Here is a 14,422-nt window from a genome sequence, read left to right as displayed (position 1 = left end):
TGAGGTAATTATGAACCCGGCAATGCTTACGGTGCACGTTCTAGTGAGCGCGCACCATGACTTGAGCGGCCCTCAGGCTCCATCCCTGGGCCAACATCCCGTGAGCATCTGCGACCATGAAACGTTCACCCATCAACCTTTCGACCATATCTCTGTACATTCGGACACTCCGAAGATGTTCTTACAGTTGTCACACTTTCTCCCACACGCATTCTCCGGCCACAGCTGACGGCGCCGGCAGCCTTTGCAGATAGTGAACGTCTTCCTGGAGAGCTGTTGCTTAGCCTTTGCCTCATTTAACTGACCTTGGAGGACGTGATTTGTGGTAGCCACGGTATTCAAGCCCTTCTTGAGATTCTCGATCTCATCGCTCTTCGCCTTCACATCAGCTGCTGCTTTACTGTTTGCTGCCGCAAGCTGCGCGTGCCACCTCAAGATAGCGGCGTTATTCCGAGTTGCCGCCTTCGCTGCATCAGCGAGCAGCTTGTCAATAACGGACAGGCAGGTAGTCCCGTCCGTTTGCAGAAGGCCGCGAAAGTCCTCCATTTGAAGGAGAGGGTACATGAAGGCGTTGCGGACCTCGTCCACGCAGGCAGTGACCGACACAGGATACGCGGTTTCAGAGTAGTACACCTTTTCGATGACTTTCACGAGCTGGCCGTGATGCAGACCTTCGAGCACCTTGCATAGTTGGGATAGTGCCTCGTCGCAAAGCGGCGTGAGGAGGTACTTGTCCGCGACTAGACAGACTGCGAGATGGAAGTCTGGCGTCGCGTTACCCTCGACCTCGGCGAAAGAAGTACGGTCCTCGTAGTCAAACGTGTAAAGCCAACGTAGCATTGCCTCAACGGCTTCCTCGTCATCGTCGTGAAGCTCGATGACGCCGGTGTTCGCTTCGGCGAAGTTCTTCCCGGGGCCAAAGAGATCGTTGAAGTATGCGGACTTGCTGCAGAGGATCTTGTTATCAGATTAGTGGGCGACCTACAGGTAACGGTGTCAGGATGAGGGAGCGCACGAGCTTGTGGCACTTTTTCTCCCTTAAGCCATATTTGACAACTACATCTGCGAATGCTTCTTGATTGAAGAGCCTGCGCATGTTAGTCCTGTGTTTGCGATCACTGCATGGGACGGGACATACTTTGCTTCATCAAGTCTGCCCGTAGGTGCAACGCTCCCTGTAGAAGATGTGCGCTGCAAGCTCTGGGAGTGCCCAAGCTGGCTGGGTTGACCAAACGAAGCGTGTGGTGCCATGCCGCTGCCAGTGATAATATCCAATGCGAGTGAGAGATTGTTGGCACCCTTGCACAATTCAAAGCGCCGGTGCGCCGCAAGCCCCGCATGCGTGCCTGCCTCAAGTAACGCCGCTAATTGGGAAAGTCGCTATGCGGCTCCGGTGCTTCGCGGAAGGAGCACCCCAGCTCAAGGCACAGAAAGACGAGCGTGACACGGCTATGTCTTGACTGCTTCGGTGCGCCCGAAAGCCAGGTCCTCTAACGCTTTCCCATCAACCCTCAGCGCAACCCAGTCCTCCATCCTCTCCGCTCCCAGACTTGCATAAAACTGTAATGACGGCTCGTTCCACCTCAGACAACTCCACTCCAGTCTCGCCCCTCCGATCCTTACCACCTCCTGTGCCAGCGCTTGCAACAGCATCTTCCCATATCCTCTCTTCCTGTACTGTGGCCGCACAAATAAGTCTTCCAGATAGATACCGGGCCGTGACCGCCAGGTGGAGTAATTGTTGAAGTAGAGCGCCATACCCGCTATTGCTTCGGGCTCGTCATCGGAGTTTGTGGGCTTGACGGGCAGTCGAAGGACGAGTGTCTTGGCGTAGCCTGGATTGGTGTGCTGCATTGACCCCGCAAAACTCAAGGTACGCTTGAGACTGTCTTCGGTTGCTTCTACCTTGTCGAGGGCATCTTCGTAGGACGCGAGCTCCTTGATCATGGCGAGTATGTGAGGCACATCTGCTTAGGCGTGAGCTGGGATTCAACAACCGAGCTGCGCAACCGTACCTTCTGCGGATGCATGAGTGATCGAAGGCTGCATTGGGTCTGCCATTGTTGCGAAGAGCAGATGAAGGATGATGGTTGGTGTCACTTCAAAGAACGAGATCTAAGCGGAGATCGTTCTTGCACTTCGGAGGGCGTTGGCCGGTGGAGACGCAAGGTTCGAAACATTGCTGCAGGTACCGCGCAGTCTCGTTAGCCGCAAACGGAAGGTCTAGCCGAGAAGAGGAAGCATCAGTGCATCACTGTCAGCGGTGCGTGATCACTGATGCCAAGCTTCCTCTTCTAATGGCTTCACTCTGCGCTGACAGGTTTTAAATACTCCGCTCCGCATGCTGTGTTCGGGCAGCAAACGGTGGGTAACTTGTCCTTAGGCGCATTGTTGACCGCAGATAATGCTTGCTGGCCCCATATTACGCTCCACTCCGCCTTCTGTGTATCCCACTCCATGGCAGGACATTGCAAGAACACTTGAAACCAGAGGCGCCGTATGTAGCGCGGTTCAATGCTGTGAGCTTCTCTGTTTTCGAACACTTTGCGTACACCAGCTTGGTTGAAAACGACAACCAGCTCCAGCGCACTTGGCTTCTTCAACCCGGCGAAGGTCCTTCGTGGAATGAACCGCTCAGTCTGCTGGCCGGATGCCAAGTCTCGCAATCGCTCCCACTCCGGCACTGGTAAAGGCGGATGAACTTTGTCTAGAAGCTCTGCATACCATTTCTCAACCTGGTTCTTCACACGGGATAGCGGCATGGGTCGCATCCAGGAATTCAGCTCCTCGAGCTGAGGTGCCATCTTACGCAGTATGGGCCGGGTCAAGTGCGGTGGAGGATGGCGGATCTGCGACTGCAACACAGCGCGTAGCTGTGGGGTGAAGTCAGGTACATAAGCGGTCCACTGGCCTTGATTGACCTCTCGTGCACTGGGTTTCCGGGTCATCGGTGATTGCGTTGTGCGCTTCGCTCCCGCAGACTGCTCGGAAGTGGAGTTGCTGCCATTCGTGTTAAGGCTTATAGACTGGCCTTGCTCTAAAGGAGCAGACACAGGCATAAGCGGTTTCATGAGCTCGTGTCTTCGCTTGCCCGTTCGGCCATAAGCCACCAGAAGAACCTTGAGCAGCGGCTTTCGCTCACCCTCGTTGGCACGTCTTAAGACTGACGCGGCATGCCTTGCTTCTTCCAGCTTCTGCCGGAGTCGCTCACCGTAGGCAGGGTCATTCCGATGCTTCCAGGTCTTGAAGCTGTAGCTCCTGAAGCGATCTATTACATGACCTTTGATCCATTTCCGTGCCTGAGAATCCGGTAGGTAGGAACATTCGCGTAACAGAGCACGTACAAGATGGCGGGCCTGGTCTGATTCAAGACTACCAGGATACTGCGCAGGAGCATGGCGCTGCTTAGTGCTCACGCTGTCGATTACTGACGCCTCCTTACACAGGAAACCCGTTGCGAACAACGGACGCGAAGCACCAGCACTGCGAGCAAGGCACCGGGCGGTACCGTGGAGTGGCGAGGTAGCGCGCCATCGCTGCATATGCGAAACTGAAAGCAATCAGATCCCGAGCCATGCCTTCAATGTCACCGAATACCTAGTTGCCAATCATGAATGCTCGTTGTGCGGGAGGCCACAGCGTGATCCGAGCGTTATCAGTTCTCGGCCCGCAAAGCCCACTACGCGTTCCTAACGTCCACCGCGTATAACAGCGTGGCACTTTCGCGCGCAACCAGCGAACCGAGTGCGGATAGTGCCCAACTGGAACGAGGCATGATAGCCCATACGACACCTGCACTCTCCCACCGCAGTACTCGATACAATTGACCACAGCCTGGATGGCTTCCATAGCCGCGATGCCTCCAACCCCGCAGCACTCCTTCACCCAGATGGTGCCCGCTGGCTCCCCACAAGGACCCTCCAGCCAGCCTAATGGTGCACCTTACGGACACGGGTACAATCTGTCTTTCGACTCGCAACTTGCAGGCCAGCCTGTCTACAGTCAGGGCTTTCCCAATGGCCCAGTCTCAAACCCCGGCTATCTCCGGAGCTTTGGCGACGGCTACGGTCCCGTCCGGGACTATGCTGGGAAGCCACAGATATACACCGTAAGTGTTAGCGGCGATGTTCCGGGATGCTTCTGTCGCTGATCATGTTAGGCCGTCTACTCGGGCGTGTCAGTGTATGAGATGGAGATTGGCGGAGTAGCCTGCATGCGCCGCCGTAGCGACGGCTGGCTCAATGCAACACAGATTCTCAAAGTCGCAGGCGTCGACAAGGGCAAGCGCACCAAGGTGCTGGAGAAGGAGATCCTGACCGGCGAGCACGAAAAGGTTCAAGGCGGCTATGGCAAGTACCAAGGAACCTGGATCAGCTACCGGCGAGGCCGCGAGTTCTGCCGTCAATACGGCGTGGAAGATATCTTACGGCCACTCCTGGACTACGATGTGACTGCTGACGGCTCAGGCGGTCATGGGCAGGAGACGCCAACTAAGGAGCAGGCTATGGCTGCCAACCGAAAGCGCTTCTACAACACCAATCTCGACAGCAGGCCTCCACAGGGTGGACCAGTGACTAATGGAACATTCTTCTCGAACATCTCGCCTACCACCTCTGTCGCGCTCGCAGCAATGAACAAGGCAGCCCGCTTGCAGTCACCGGCACCACGACCGCCAAGCGCGCAAAGACCGGCTAATGTTCGGCCGCCGTCCCAGCAGGATGCTTTCCCAGGGAGCCAGCAGAGTGCGGCGTCACAGATGAGTAGCGATGCTGATGCCAAGTTCGACTCCGGATACAGCACGCAGCCGAATGGCACCGAGCCGCCAAGGAAGCGCATGCGGCATGACAGCCAAGATGGTATGGGCCCGCCAAACTTGCCGCTCGATGTGTCCATGCGCTCAGTGACTCCAACCGAGCCCAATGAGAGCTTCTTCTACGACGGCGGAGTAAGCCACGAGCTCACTCGTGACGGCGAGCCCATCGCGCAGCCTCCACATCCAGCACCCAGTAACGATGAGCAACAAGAAAAGTTAAGCTTAGTTCTGGATCTCTTCGCGGATGCTGGACGCTCGGACTACGCCACGCATGAGGCGCTCACTAGACTGTCCGGCGAGGATCTGAACATGCCTCTTGACCAGTCCGCTAACAACGCTTTGCATTGGGCTGCCACACTCGCCAAGGTGCCGTTGTTGAAGCTGCTGATTCAGAAAGGAGCCAACATCTGGCGTGGCAACGCTGCTGGTCAGTCGCCACTAATCAGTGCCGTACTTGTCAACAACTGCTGGGAGAATTCGTGCTTCCCGGAACTTCTCGAGCTTTTTGGTCCGCTCATCGAAGTGCGTGACGCTCAAGGACGGACCATTTTGCATCATATTGCAGTGTCTTCCGGCATCAAAGGCAGAGCACCCAGCAGCAAGTACTACTTGGAGGCTCTGCTCGAGTATCTTGTCCGCATAGGCACGCAGCCGAGTGTTTCGGCGAACCATGCAGGTGCTCCATCTGTGGCTGCTGCTGCAGTGGCTAACATGAAGGCTCGTGCGAATGGAGACATGTCCAGCCAGGAGTCTGCAGCTTCAGCGCCAAGTCACAAGGGCGCACTCACCCTTGTCCGCTTTCTGTCCCATATTGTCAATGCGCGCGACAAGGCCGGTAATACCGCGCTGAATCTCGTCGCTCGTATTGGAAATCGGAGCATCATCCAACAGCTGCTTGAGATCCACGCAGACCCGAACATGCCCAACAATAAGGGCGTCAGCGCGAAAGACTTTGGTGTTGGACTTGAGCCAGGCGAGCAGCCCTACGCCAATGGCGGGCTGTCAAGTCAACAGTACACTCAGCAGCCGATCGGCACACAGGACACGATGGTCGTTGACGGCGAGTCTGACGGTGTTGACGGCTCGGGCGCCAGGGTGGAGGATATGGGTCACGATATGCTAGAGAGTAAGTGGCAATCTTGTAGATCTACGTCCTCCGAGCTAACACAGTCTTAGCAATGTCTGCGATGTTGTCTCAGAACCTTACCGCGCACAAAGAGCTGTTGCGCGTACGCACCGAGCAGATCGATCAGCTTAACGTACAGATCCGCAATTTCAGCGCCTTGCAGAAAGCCGACCTCGAGCATCTTCAGCAGTTAAAAGAGCGTGTAAAGCTCCGAAGCGAACGACAAGCTCAAGTGGCGAACCTTAAGCGTGCCATAGCGGAACGACGTACGAACGCCGCAAAGCGAACGACTTCTGACGCCGACCTCGACAACGAATGGCTAGACCATAGCAGTCAAGATATCCTCGCCTCTAACACGCCAGGAGGCTCCCCCAACGCATCCCAACGCCACTTGCTGGAGAACAGAGTGCCGTCACCGAAGTCTCTGCGAGCGACGCTCAATGCGTACGTGGCGAGGAATGAGCAGTTAAGGAAGCAGGCAGATGAGCTCAAGAGCCGCAGCAGTGAGCTCGAGGGCATGTACCGCAAGGTTGTGTCACTTTGCACTAATGTGCCAGAAGATAAGGTCGAGGAGAGCTTGCCCGCGCTTGTGGCGGCGGTGGAGAGTGAGCGAGGTGCTTTTGGGGAGCAGGAAGCCGGTCGTCTCCGAGATTTCCTTAGGAGAGTCGACGGGGCTGTCGGAGGCGGTGGTGGTGGGATCGGTGTTGACAGCTGAGTTATGGTTTACTCTTTTCTGAAGTGAAACCATATATCATTATAAGGAGCAACAGTATCCTTGAATACCGCTGTCAGTGTCACTGAGGCGACGCAGTCCGTGCTATGCTTTATCGACGGGGTTTACCAAGGCACAGAGCAAATGGATCCCGCACCACGTAAAAACAGCCCTCAGCGAATTGCCTCTCGCGTCAAACCTTTGGTTTCTTGGGTTCAGGCTGCCCATGCTCCAGCGGCTCACTCTTCGGTACGTCAGGCAGTTTCGGCAGCTCGGGACTCTCTTCATTCGTCCCTTCCTGCTCGTCAGCCTTTGTCGCAGTCGCTCGGCCAGCATCTGCGGGAGGGAAGAAGCGTCTAGATGGACGATCAGCGTTGGTCTTTAGACAATGCTTTAAGGATCGAAGAGCTTACGGTATATGCTTCTCGTAAGCCTTCTCATCCCTCTCCAGAAACGAGCAGAACACGATACGATCCAACTTCTCCGCCTTCTGCTCGTCACTGTCAAGCCAGTGTTTGACCGCAGCGATAGCTGTAACGCACGCTTCTTCGCTGGGATAGCCGTAGACGCCGGTACTTAGTGCCGAAAAGGCGATACTTTTGCACTCGTTCTGGACAGCAAGATCCAGGCTTCTGGTGTAGCAGCTTGACAACAGCTGCGTGTGCTTGCCTTGACGCTTCGTTGTGCCGTAGACCGGGCCCACGGCATGAATGACCTTCTTACACGGCAGCCGATAAGCGTTCGTAATCTTGGCACCGCCAGTTTTACAGCCATCCAAAGTGCGGCATTCTTCGAGGAGGTCTGGGCCGGCAGCGGAGTGAATTGCACCGTCGACGCCGCCGCCACCGAGAAGCGACTCGTTCGCGGCATTCACTATGGTATCAGTCGCAAGCTTTGTGATGTCCGTTCGTATGAGTGAGATTTTATCGTTGTACTTGGAGCTTGCACCTTCCCCCGATGTTGTAGGTGGGGTCAGCTTGCCGATTTTGTAAAGCAGGGAGAGCGTTGGTATTTCAGAAACGGGGAGTCTGGCCATCGGAACCTTGCATAAGCTCGGCAGGTAGTTGCCAAAGGGCTTGGGATCCTGATGTGCTAAATTGCAAGTTTACCGTGCCCGAGTTCGACAGTTTTGCCGGCCTCTACTCTGCCAATAACCCCCACGCCGGACAAGGCAGGCACGAATACGCACTAAGCCGTTGTTTTTGTGCGAAGACAAATCAAATCGAGCTTTCCGCGCCAGGTAGCTGGCTGAGTCTACAGATAACATGCGATGTACGCCGGTAGTATATCCTCATCTGTATTTGCAGCTACTGTGGGATCTTTATTGATGGATTGCAATTCATGGGGGATTGCAGAGAGATCGAGCAGTCACTGGGGCTGTGAATACAAAGGCAAAGCGGGGCAAGCTACCGTACCGTAATCGCCCGTCGGAAGTTGTCTTGGGCATCGATCTTCTTCGTGTAGTTGAGGGAAGGATATCGTATCAAGATGCGATGGTCGATCGCGTAGGAGAACGTGTTGAATTATTGTCGCATTGACAGTCAGGTCCGAATCAATGCATATCTGCAAGCCGATTGGTGCGTATTCAACGCAAAACTTACTGCTCAGCGTTAGATGTACGACCAGTAGCTCTCCAGACGATTGCTTCTGGTAGCCTCCATATTGAGTGCTTACTTCTGGCCACAAGTTGCCACTGTTTGCTATCAGGTCGGAGCTCACACAAGCTTTGGCTCCCGCCACACATTTGTCAACGGTGCCACGCAATTGGAAGCAATGGGCTGAAAGCATAGCCTTAGCATGCCACCATCGTGCGGCAGAAGTACTCGACTACCGACGCCGGCCAGGATGTCATCCCGTGCTTCACGGAGCTAACGGTGTGGTCGAGTAGCTTTCATATGAATGCCTGTAAGTCTGCGGATCATTGAGTAAGCTATCCATATACACAGAGTCCTAGAGTCTTAAAACCCATAGTCAGCCACCCATCTGGGTCGCAGTTTGCTCCGAGTTGAATGAACACGCTCTGGCCTTCAAGACTCCCAACTGGACCTTATCTTGAAGACAGACATAGCCCGCGCGAATGCTGGTGCCTAGTGCCCCGAGGGGAGCTACAGCAGTGGCGTCAATGGGGCAACAAGCACGACCAAACGAGGCCAGTCATCAACAACGTCCGAGCTTTTGACAGCAATGAGTTCACCGATTCGCAGTCTGTCACCCTTAATTGCAATGTGATCGGTAGCGATGTGGAAGGAGCGACAACCATCATTGATGGACAAGGTGGCTTTCTCATTCCCGATTTGATAGACGCACATCTGCATGTTGACCATGACGAACATCTGCAAAAATCTTGAGACATGGCGTGACCAGCGTCTCGGACATGGCCATGTTTCCGATCGAGAAGATGAAGCGAATGCGTGGGCGAGTTGGACTACCTGGACGAAAAGGATTACCGAACATTCGCACCGCCGGCTGTCCAGCAACGGAAGTAGGGAGTGTGCACAGCTGTATACTGCCAATGGCCGAAGAGTCTTTGTTGAAGGGTCCGGAAGACGCGCGAAGTTGGGTGCAGAGCCGGATCGCCGATGGATCCGACTACATCAAGACTACCTTATTGCAGATATTCCCGGTCCGGATCAAGCTACGATGGATGCCATAGTTTTGGAAGCGCACAAGCACCAAAAGAGGGTGGTGACGTATGCTGCTTCCTATGCACCCTTCACAATGGCGCTCAATGCTGGCGTCGATGTCATCACGCATCTTCCGCTCGACAAAGCCGTGGATTTGAACATGGCAAACCGCATGCTTGTTGGTAAGATGATCTCCGTGCCGATGTTGTGCATGATGCACGAAACGACCGAGAAGCTACCGTTGAGCAGCATGGCTCCGCTTCTGCTGAAGCCCACCGTAGTATTAGCAATCGTTCGAAACAGCAGAAATGGTATTGGCAAGCAGACGTATGTGAACGCAAGAGAATCAACCACCGCCCTCCATCAAGCCGGCGTGCCGATACTGGCGGGTACAGACTGTTACGAAGAGCCAAACTCTCCCTTCGACGTTGAGCATGGCGTATCGATGCATAGAGCGCTTGACTACTGGTAGAAGCGGGCTTGTCGCCTGTCGAAGCGCTTCGTGCAGCAACCAGCATTCCCGCAGATATATCTGGTTTGACGGGTCGAGGCGAGGTTAGCGAAGGGCGGCGGGCGGATCTTATTCCAGGAGTCTTGTGAAGCAGAGACCGGATATTGAGCGTCTGAGGCGCTGTTCACGGATCCCAAACTACAGTCTGCCAGTCTTGTACGCTCGTTCAGCCTGGTGCTTTTGCAATGGTTTGCGCCAAAGGCCAAGCAACCAGCTCGGCTTTCCCCAAAGCCTGAAGGTTGGAGGATATCGAAGTGATCAACCTTTCCGGCCATTTGCCGACATACCATTTTCCAGGGCTATGATAAAACGGCGCCGCCCAAGAAGCAGTCATACTCAAAGCTGCAGGGTGTCGACGCCGCACCTGTTCGGCAAAAGTTGGAACCACGGTCATAGGCCACGTTAGAAGGGTTGCCCCAGTGATAGGGTGAAGTGGCTGGTACGTGTGGTATGTCCTAAGTTTGATGAGCGCGTCGAACAACTCAACTGTTGTCGCTGGAGGGTCGGTAGTGTCGGGACTCTGTATCAAACTCTCTATTCTTTGCAGTGATCGCCCGAGGTCTTCCGGAAGGGAATGTGCTTCGCCCCTGCTTGGGCCGGGTAGCAGCAGTCCATATGCTGTGTCATTGACAGCCGGCTTGACAGATTCCAACACGCTACTAGACCTCTGCAAGATGTTAAGTAAGTTGGCGAAGTCGTCGATGGGGTCGCCATCATGCTGTCTTTCACACTCCAGGCTAAGGAAAAGAACGCTGATAAGCATGGCGTAACATAAAAACGCGCAACCGGCATCAGTAGTTCCCACTTCGCTGACTTGAGTGCGGAAGAGGCGCAGGGCTGCAGTGTAGTGCTTTCGCGCCGTGTCAATCCCCGTGCTGTGCAGTAGCCCATCCAGCGACGATCTGTGAGCAGCTGCTACACCGAGTATGGCATGCATGAGGAAGGGATACGATTGGGCTAGCTCAGGTGCTTGTGTCTTCCACACGGTATGGTCGCGATCAATGGGACCGATGGTCTGGAACGTATGCAGCAGGAAGTGGTGAAAGAGCGCAAAGTCTTGAAGGGTGAATGGACCTATGTCCCGCCGTGACTCCACAACTTCCTCGGGAACAGAGACAGTGGTCCGCTCTAACAACGCATCTGGCCTAGGCTGGCTCGACTTACTGCACGTATCTGATGCAGAAGGCCCATAGCGAGCGTTTTCTGGCGCCGTCAGGAGCTGCAGCTTGTCAATTGCACCCTGCAGCTCCTTGTAACTGCAGTCAAGTCCGCGCTCGGCGCATCGCTGGCACCACGGGGCATGTTCGTCGCACTTGATCCGGCGCTTCTTACACTGCTGGCAACCTGTACGCGACTTGAGATGAGCTCGCCTAGACGACATTCAGATGCGAATTGTGTGACCTGACGGACTGGGCTCCGTTCCATGTCTTAGAGATCTGGTAATGAAGTCCTTGACGCTGTTAGGGAGGGGAACGCTATCAGATGGATGCAGCGCAATCATTTGCGTGGACTCGCATAAATATATATGTGGTAGTACTGAAACATTGCCCTCTCAATACGCACGTGGACTCTTCTCGGATGTCGGTTGACGTGAATACGCAGTCTCGCTCTCACAAAGTGGGAAGTTACGCATTGGCGCACGGTCATCGCCGAAGTTTGCCAAGAGTTCGGAGTCACATAGCAACCACTCATATCCGTCTGATCAAGTCTCCGCCCATACCTTGTTGGACAACGTCCTCTTACTTCAGCCGTACTGCAAGAATCATCCAACCAATAATGGCCTCCGCCGACGGAGAGCCGAAGATTTCAAAGCGTGCAGCAGAGAAAGAAGCGAAGAAAGCAGCAGCAAAGGCGGCGAAGGAGAAAGCAAAGATTGAAGCTGCCGTCAAGCCTGCATCGTCTGGCCCGTCAGCGCCCGTAGACCCGTTCCAGCAGGGGTGGCTGAAGGGTGTCTACGATGAGAAGCCAGTCAAGGATGTCCATACCCGATTTCCGCCAGAACCGAACGGTTATCTCCATATCGGCCATGCGAAAGCCATCACAGTCAATTTCGGGTTCGCGCGAAGTCGTGGCGGTGTCTGCAACCTACGCTTCGATGACACCAATCCGACCAAGGAAGAAGAACGGTACTTTACTGCGATCAAGGATATGGTCTATTGGTTGGGCTTTGAACCGTACAAAATCACATACAGCTCTGATGAGTTCGACAAGCTTTACGAATTGGCTGAGGAGCTGGTACGGCGGGGCAAAGCTTACGTCTGTCATTGCACGGCGGACGAAGTCAAGAAAGGACGGGGAAAGCTTCCTAACGGCGAACACGGTTCACGGGTAGCATGTGCGCACTGGAGTCGCTCAGTCGAGCAAAACTTGGCAGACTTCCGCGCAATGAAAGATGGCCAGTACCGACCGGGCGAGGCTGTGCTGCGAATGAAGCAGTATCTCGCAACAAACCCACAGGAATACGAGATTCAGGAGGAGGACTCGCCATCGACGAAGAGGTCAAAGGACAAGCTGAAAGCCTATGCGAACAATCCTGCACTTTGGGACTGTGCGGCCTACCGCGTGACGAAAAACAGCCATCACCACCGTACGGGCGACAAGTGGCGGATATACCCGACCTACGAGTTCACGCATTGCATTTGCGACGCTCTGGAAGGCATCACCCACAGTCTTTGCACTGTCGAATTCGAAACGCTAAGGCCTGCATACAACTGGCTGCTTGAGGCTCTGGACATGAAGATCGAAGGCAGTGACGAGAAAGGTCCAATGCAGAGAGAGTACGGCCGGCTCAATGTCGAGGGTACGATACTGTCCAAGCGGAAAATTGCCACGCTGGTTGATGGGACAACCGTCGCAAATGATGCTACGATGAGTAATGGCGTGGATGCAGAGGATGTTGCAGACGACATGGACGAAATGACATTGGCGGAGGAAGGCGAGCACGAGCCCGAACCGGCGGCGGAGGCAGCCAAAGCGGCGACTAACGGTACTGGACGTAGGATACCACCAGCAGTTGGAGGCTGGGACGACCCAAGGCTCTTCACACTGGTCGCACTGCGGCGGCGCGGCGTACCGCCGGGTGCGCTTAAAAAGTTCGTCCTTGACCTTGGCGTGACCAAAGCCAATGCCAACACTGCAACTCATACCCTCGATGCCAACATTCGTACATATCTTGAACGTACAGTACCTCGACTCATGCTCGTTCTGGACCCCGTCAAGGTCGTCCTGACGAATTTGCCGGATAATCATCTGGAAGAGCGTGACGTCCCCTTCGATCCTAAGGATAAGGAGAAAGGCACGCACAAGGTCCCTTTCACGAAAACAATCTATATTGATCGCGACGACTTTCGGGAAGAAGACGATCCGGACTTCTTCCGCCTAGCACCAGGCAAATCCGTCGGCTTGCTGAACGCGGAGCACCCGATCAGGTGCATTTCCTTCTCAAAAGACTCAACAAGCGGCAAAGTTACCGAAGTACTAGCTGAGTATGGTGCTGATGTGCAACCTGGAAAGGCGCGCATCCACTGGGTGGCAGACTCTCCCGCTCACAAATCGCCGATTATGGCTGAAGCGCGCATCTTCAATCCGCTGTTTAAGTCGGCCAAACCCAATGAGCTGGACTGGAAAAATGGTGGGTATCATGAGAATCTCAACCCGGAGTCGCTTGTGGTGTACCCAAATGCCATGATTGAGAGTGGGTTCGGTTACGTCAAGCACAATGCACCATGGCCGAAGGAAGAAGGTGAGGCGATGGGCGTTGTGGACAAGAGCTCCGTAAGGTTCCAGGGTTTGAGAACGGCCTTCTTTGCACTGGACAAGGACAGTACCGAGGAGAACGTGATCTTGAACCGCATCGTGAGCTTGAAGGAAGATACCGGGAAAAAGTAGCGTGCGTCGTCCGTTTAGCAAGGCGTTCCGGATACCGAGAGATTGTGTCCTGACTTTGTAAAGCATTATGCAAGACGAACATGGACTTCGAGTGGTGCAGCTACCATGAGTGTGAGGGAGCGCGAGCGTTGCCGTCCCGGTAGTGCCCATCAGTAAGTGATCTCGAAGACATGTAACTCCGCAACATCCTTGCGTACAACTTTCCTGAACAGTCTCAATGCAGGCGCGTCTCCCGAGACGTGGGGACGAGACAATCACGAAGTGACACGACGCTTTCGTCACTTTTCAGGATAGATAGGCGTTGGCTTGCTGGCCACCTCTGTACCGGACTCTGTGTCTTCCATTCGGTGTATACCTTCCACAAATGGTCATCACCGGGTTGTGGGATGTCATTGTTGAACTCGGCGAGATCATCTCAACTGCAGACTAGCCGGACAATGGAGTCCGAACCGTGCCGGCTCCGCAAAGGAAACGGAAGGCCGTAGAGTGTGCCTCAGAGGACAGCCCTAGAAGTGGTCCAAGCAGCAAGAAAGGTACCAAGGACGAATCATGGCAGACATCAAGTGTCGCAACGTCACCATCGGCCTACGAGACTGCACGGCAGAGGATGGAGACGGAGCGGCGCCGGAAAGGCAAGGAGGAAGAAAGCCGCTGTCACAGACGAAGAGCAGCCAACAGAGCAGCCGCCCGCAACCTCCAAGCTTCCTAGCTTCGACCCTTCGCCTCCTCGGGCGCCCTCACAGGTCCT

The 14,422-nt window shown here is 54.8% G+C and overlaps 7 protein-coding genes across 7 annotated transcripts; 3 read left to right on the top strand and 4 right to left on the bottom strand.

The window, feature by feature from the left end:
- Positions 1–10: 10 nt before the first annotated feature.
- BAUCODRAFT_471869 (uncharacterized protein) lies at positions 11–1,659 on the bottom strand. Its single transcript, XM_007678272.1, has 3 exons — positions 1,139–1,659; positions 1,016–1,088; positions 11–957 (listed from the first exon to the last, which is right to left on the bottom strand). The coding sequence occupies exons 1-3, from the start codon at positions 1,249–1,251 to the stop codon at positions 133–135; spliced, it is 1,011 nt and encodes a 336-aa protein (XP_007676462.1). The 5' UTR covers positions 1,252–1,659; the 3' UTR covers positions 11–132.
- Positions 1,660–1,881: 222 nt separating this feature from the next.
- Positions 1,882–3,579, bottom strand: BAUCODRAFT_33673 (uncharacterized protein). Its single transcript, XM_007677867.1, has one exon. The coding sequence runs from the start codon at positions 3,540–3,542 to the stop codon at positions 2,304–2,306; it is 1,239 nt and encodes a 412-aa protein (XP_007676057.1). The 5' UTR covers positions 3,543–3,579; the 3' UTR covers positions 1,882–2,303.
- Positions 3,580–3,690: 111 nt separating this feature from the next.
- Positions 3,691–6,857, top strand: BAUCODRAFT_471495 (uncharacterized protein). Its single transcript, XM_007678271.1, has 3 exons — positions 3,691–4,108; positions 4,160–5,939; positions 5,990–6,857. Exons 1-3 carry the CDS (start codon positions 3,839–3,841, stop codon positions 6,652–6,654), a joined length of 2,715 nt encoding a protein of 904 aa, XP_007676461.1. The 5' UTR covers positions 3,691–3,838; the 3' UTR covers positions 6,655–6,857.
- BAUCODRAFT_24136 (uncharacterized protein) lies at positions 6,845–7,687 on the bottom strand (the record flags this gene model as incomplete). Its single annotated transcript, XM_007677795.1, has 2 exons — positions 6,845–7,007; positions 7,065–7,687. The coding sequence occupies 2 exons, from the start codon at positions 7,685–7,687 to the stop codon at positions 6,845–6,847; spliced, it is 786 nt and encodes a 261-aa protein (XP_007675985.1).
- A 1,286-nt stretch (positions 7,688–8,973) lies between these two features.
- Positions 8,974–9,747, top strand: BAUCODRAFT_147966 (uncharacterized protein; the record flags this gene model as incomplete). The annotated part of the gene is made up of 1 exon (XM_007678270.1): positions 8,974–9,747. The coding sequence occupies one exon, from the start codon at positions 8,974–8,976 to the stop codon at positions 9,745–9,747; it is 774 nt and encodes a 257-aa protein (XP_007676460.1).
- Positions 9,748–9,897: 150 nt separating this feature from the next.
- Positions 9,898–11,167, bottom strand: BAUCODRAFT_575987 (uncharacterized protein; the record flags this gene model as incomplete). The annotated part of the gene is made up of 1 exon (XM_007678269.1): positions 9,898–11,167. The coding sequence occupies one exon, from the start codon at positions 11,165–11,167 to the stop codon at positions 9,953–9,955; it is 1,215 nt and encodes a 404-aa protein (XP_007676459.1). The 3' UTR covers positions 9,898–9,952.
- A 395-nt stretch (positions 11,168–11,562) lies between these two features.
- BAUCODRAFT_70143 (uncharacterized protein) lies at positions 11,563–13,674 on the top strand (the record flags this gene model as incomplete). The annotated part of the gene is made up of 3 exons (XM_007678098.1): positions 11,563–12,221; positions 12,285–12,658; positions 12,806–13,674. 3 exons carry the CDS (start codon positions 11,563–11,565, stop codon positions 13,672–13,674), a joined length of 1,902 nt encoding a protein of 633 aa, XP_007676288.1.
- Positions 13,675–14,422: the final 748 nt, after the last annotated feature.

This window comes from Baudoinia panamericana (genome assembly GCF_000338955.1).
Source record: "Baudoinia panamericana UAMH 10762 unplaced genomic scaffold BAUCOscaffold_6, whole genome shotgun sequence".
NCBI classification, from domain to species: Eukaryota; Fungi; Ascomycota; class Dothideomycetes; order Mycosphaerellales; family Teratosphaeriaceae; genus Baudoinia; species Baudoinia panamericana.
The sequence above is the reverse complement of the archived record's forward strand: the minus strand, read 5'-3'. Positions and strand labels throughout refer to the sequence as shown.

Excerpts from the sequence above, each read along its gene's own strand:
- BAUCODRAFT_471869 (XM_007678272.1), bottom strand. The coding sequence starts at position 1,251 with ATGGCACCACACGCTTCGTTTGGTCAACCCAGCCAGCTTGGGCACTCC. Across the intron at positions 1,089-1,138 it reads GGCAGACTTGATGAAGCAAA|GCTCTTCAATCAAGAAGCAT; the intron begins GTATGTCCCGTC and ends TAACATGCGCAG. Across the intron at positions 958-1,015 it reads AGAAAAAGTGCCACAAGCTC|ATCCTCTGCAGCAAGTCCGC; the intron begins GTGCGCTCCCTC and ends TCTGATAACAAG.
- BAUCODRAFT_33673 (XM_007677867.1), bottom strand. The coding sequence starts at position 3,542 with ATGCAGCGATGGCGCGCTACCTCGCCACTCCACGGTACCGCCCGGTGC.
- BAUCODRAFT_471495 (XM_007678271.1), top strand. The coding sequence starts at position 3,839 with ATGGCTTCCATAGCCGCGATGCCTCCAACCCCGCAGCACTCCTTCACC. Across the intron at positions 4,109-4,159 it reads GGAAGCCACAGATATACACC|GCCGTCTACTCGGGCGTGTC; the intron begins GTAAGTGTTAGC and ends TGATCATGTTAG. Across the intron at positions 5,940-5,989 it reads GGGTCACGATATGCTAGAGA|CAATGTCTGCGATGTTGTCT; the intron begins GTAAGTGGCAAT and ends ACACAGTCTTAG.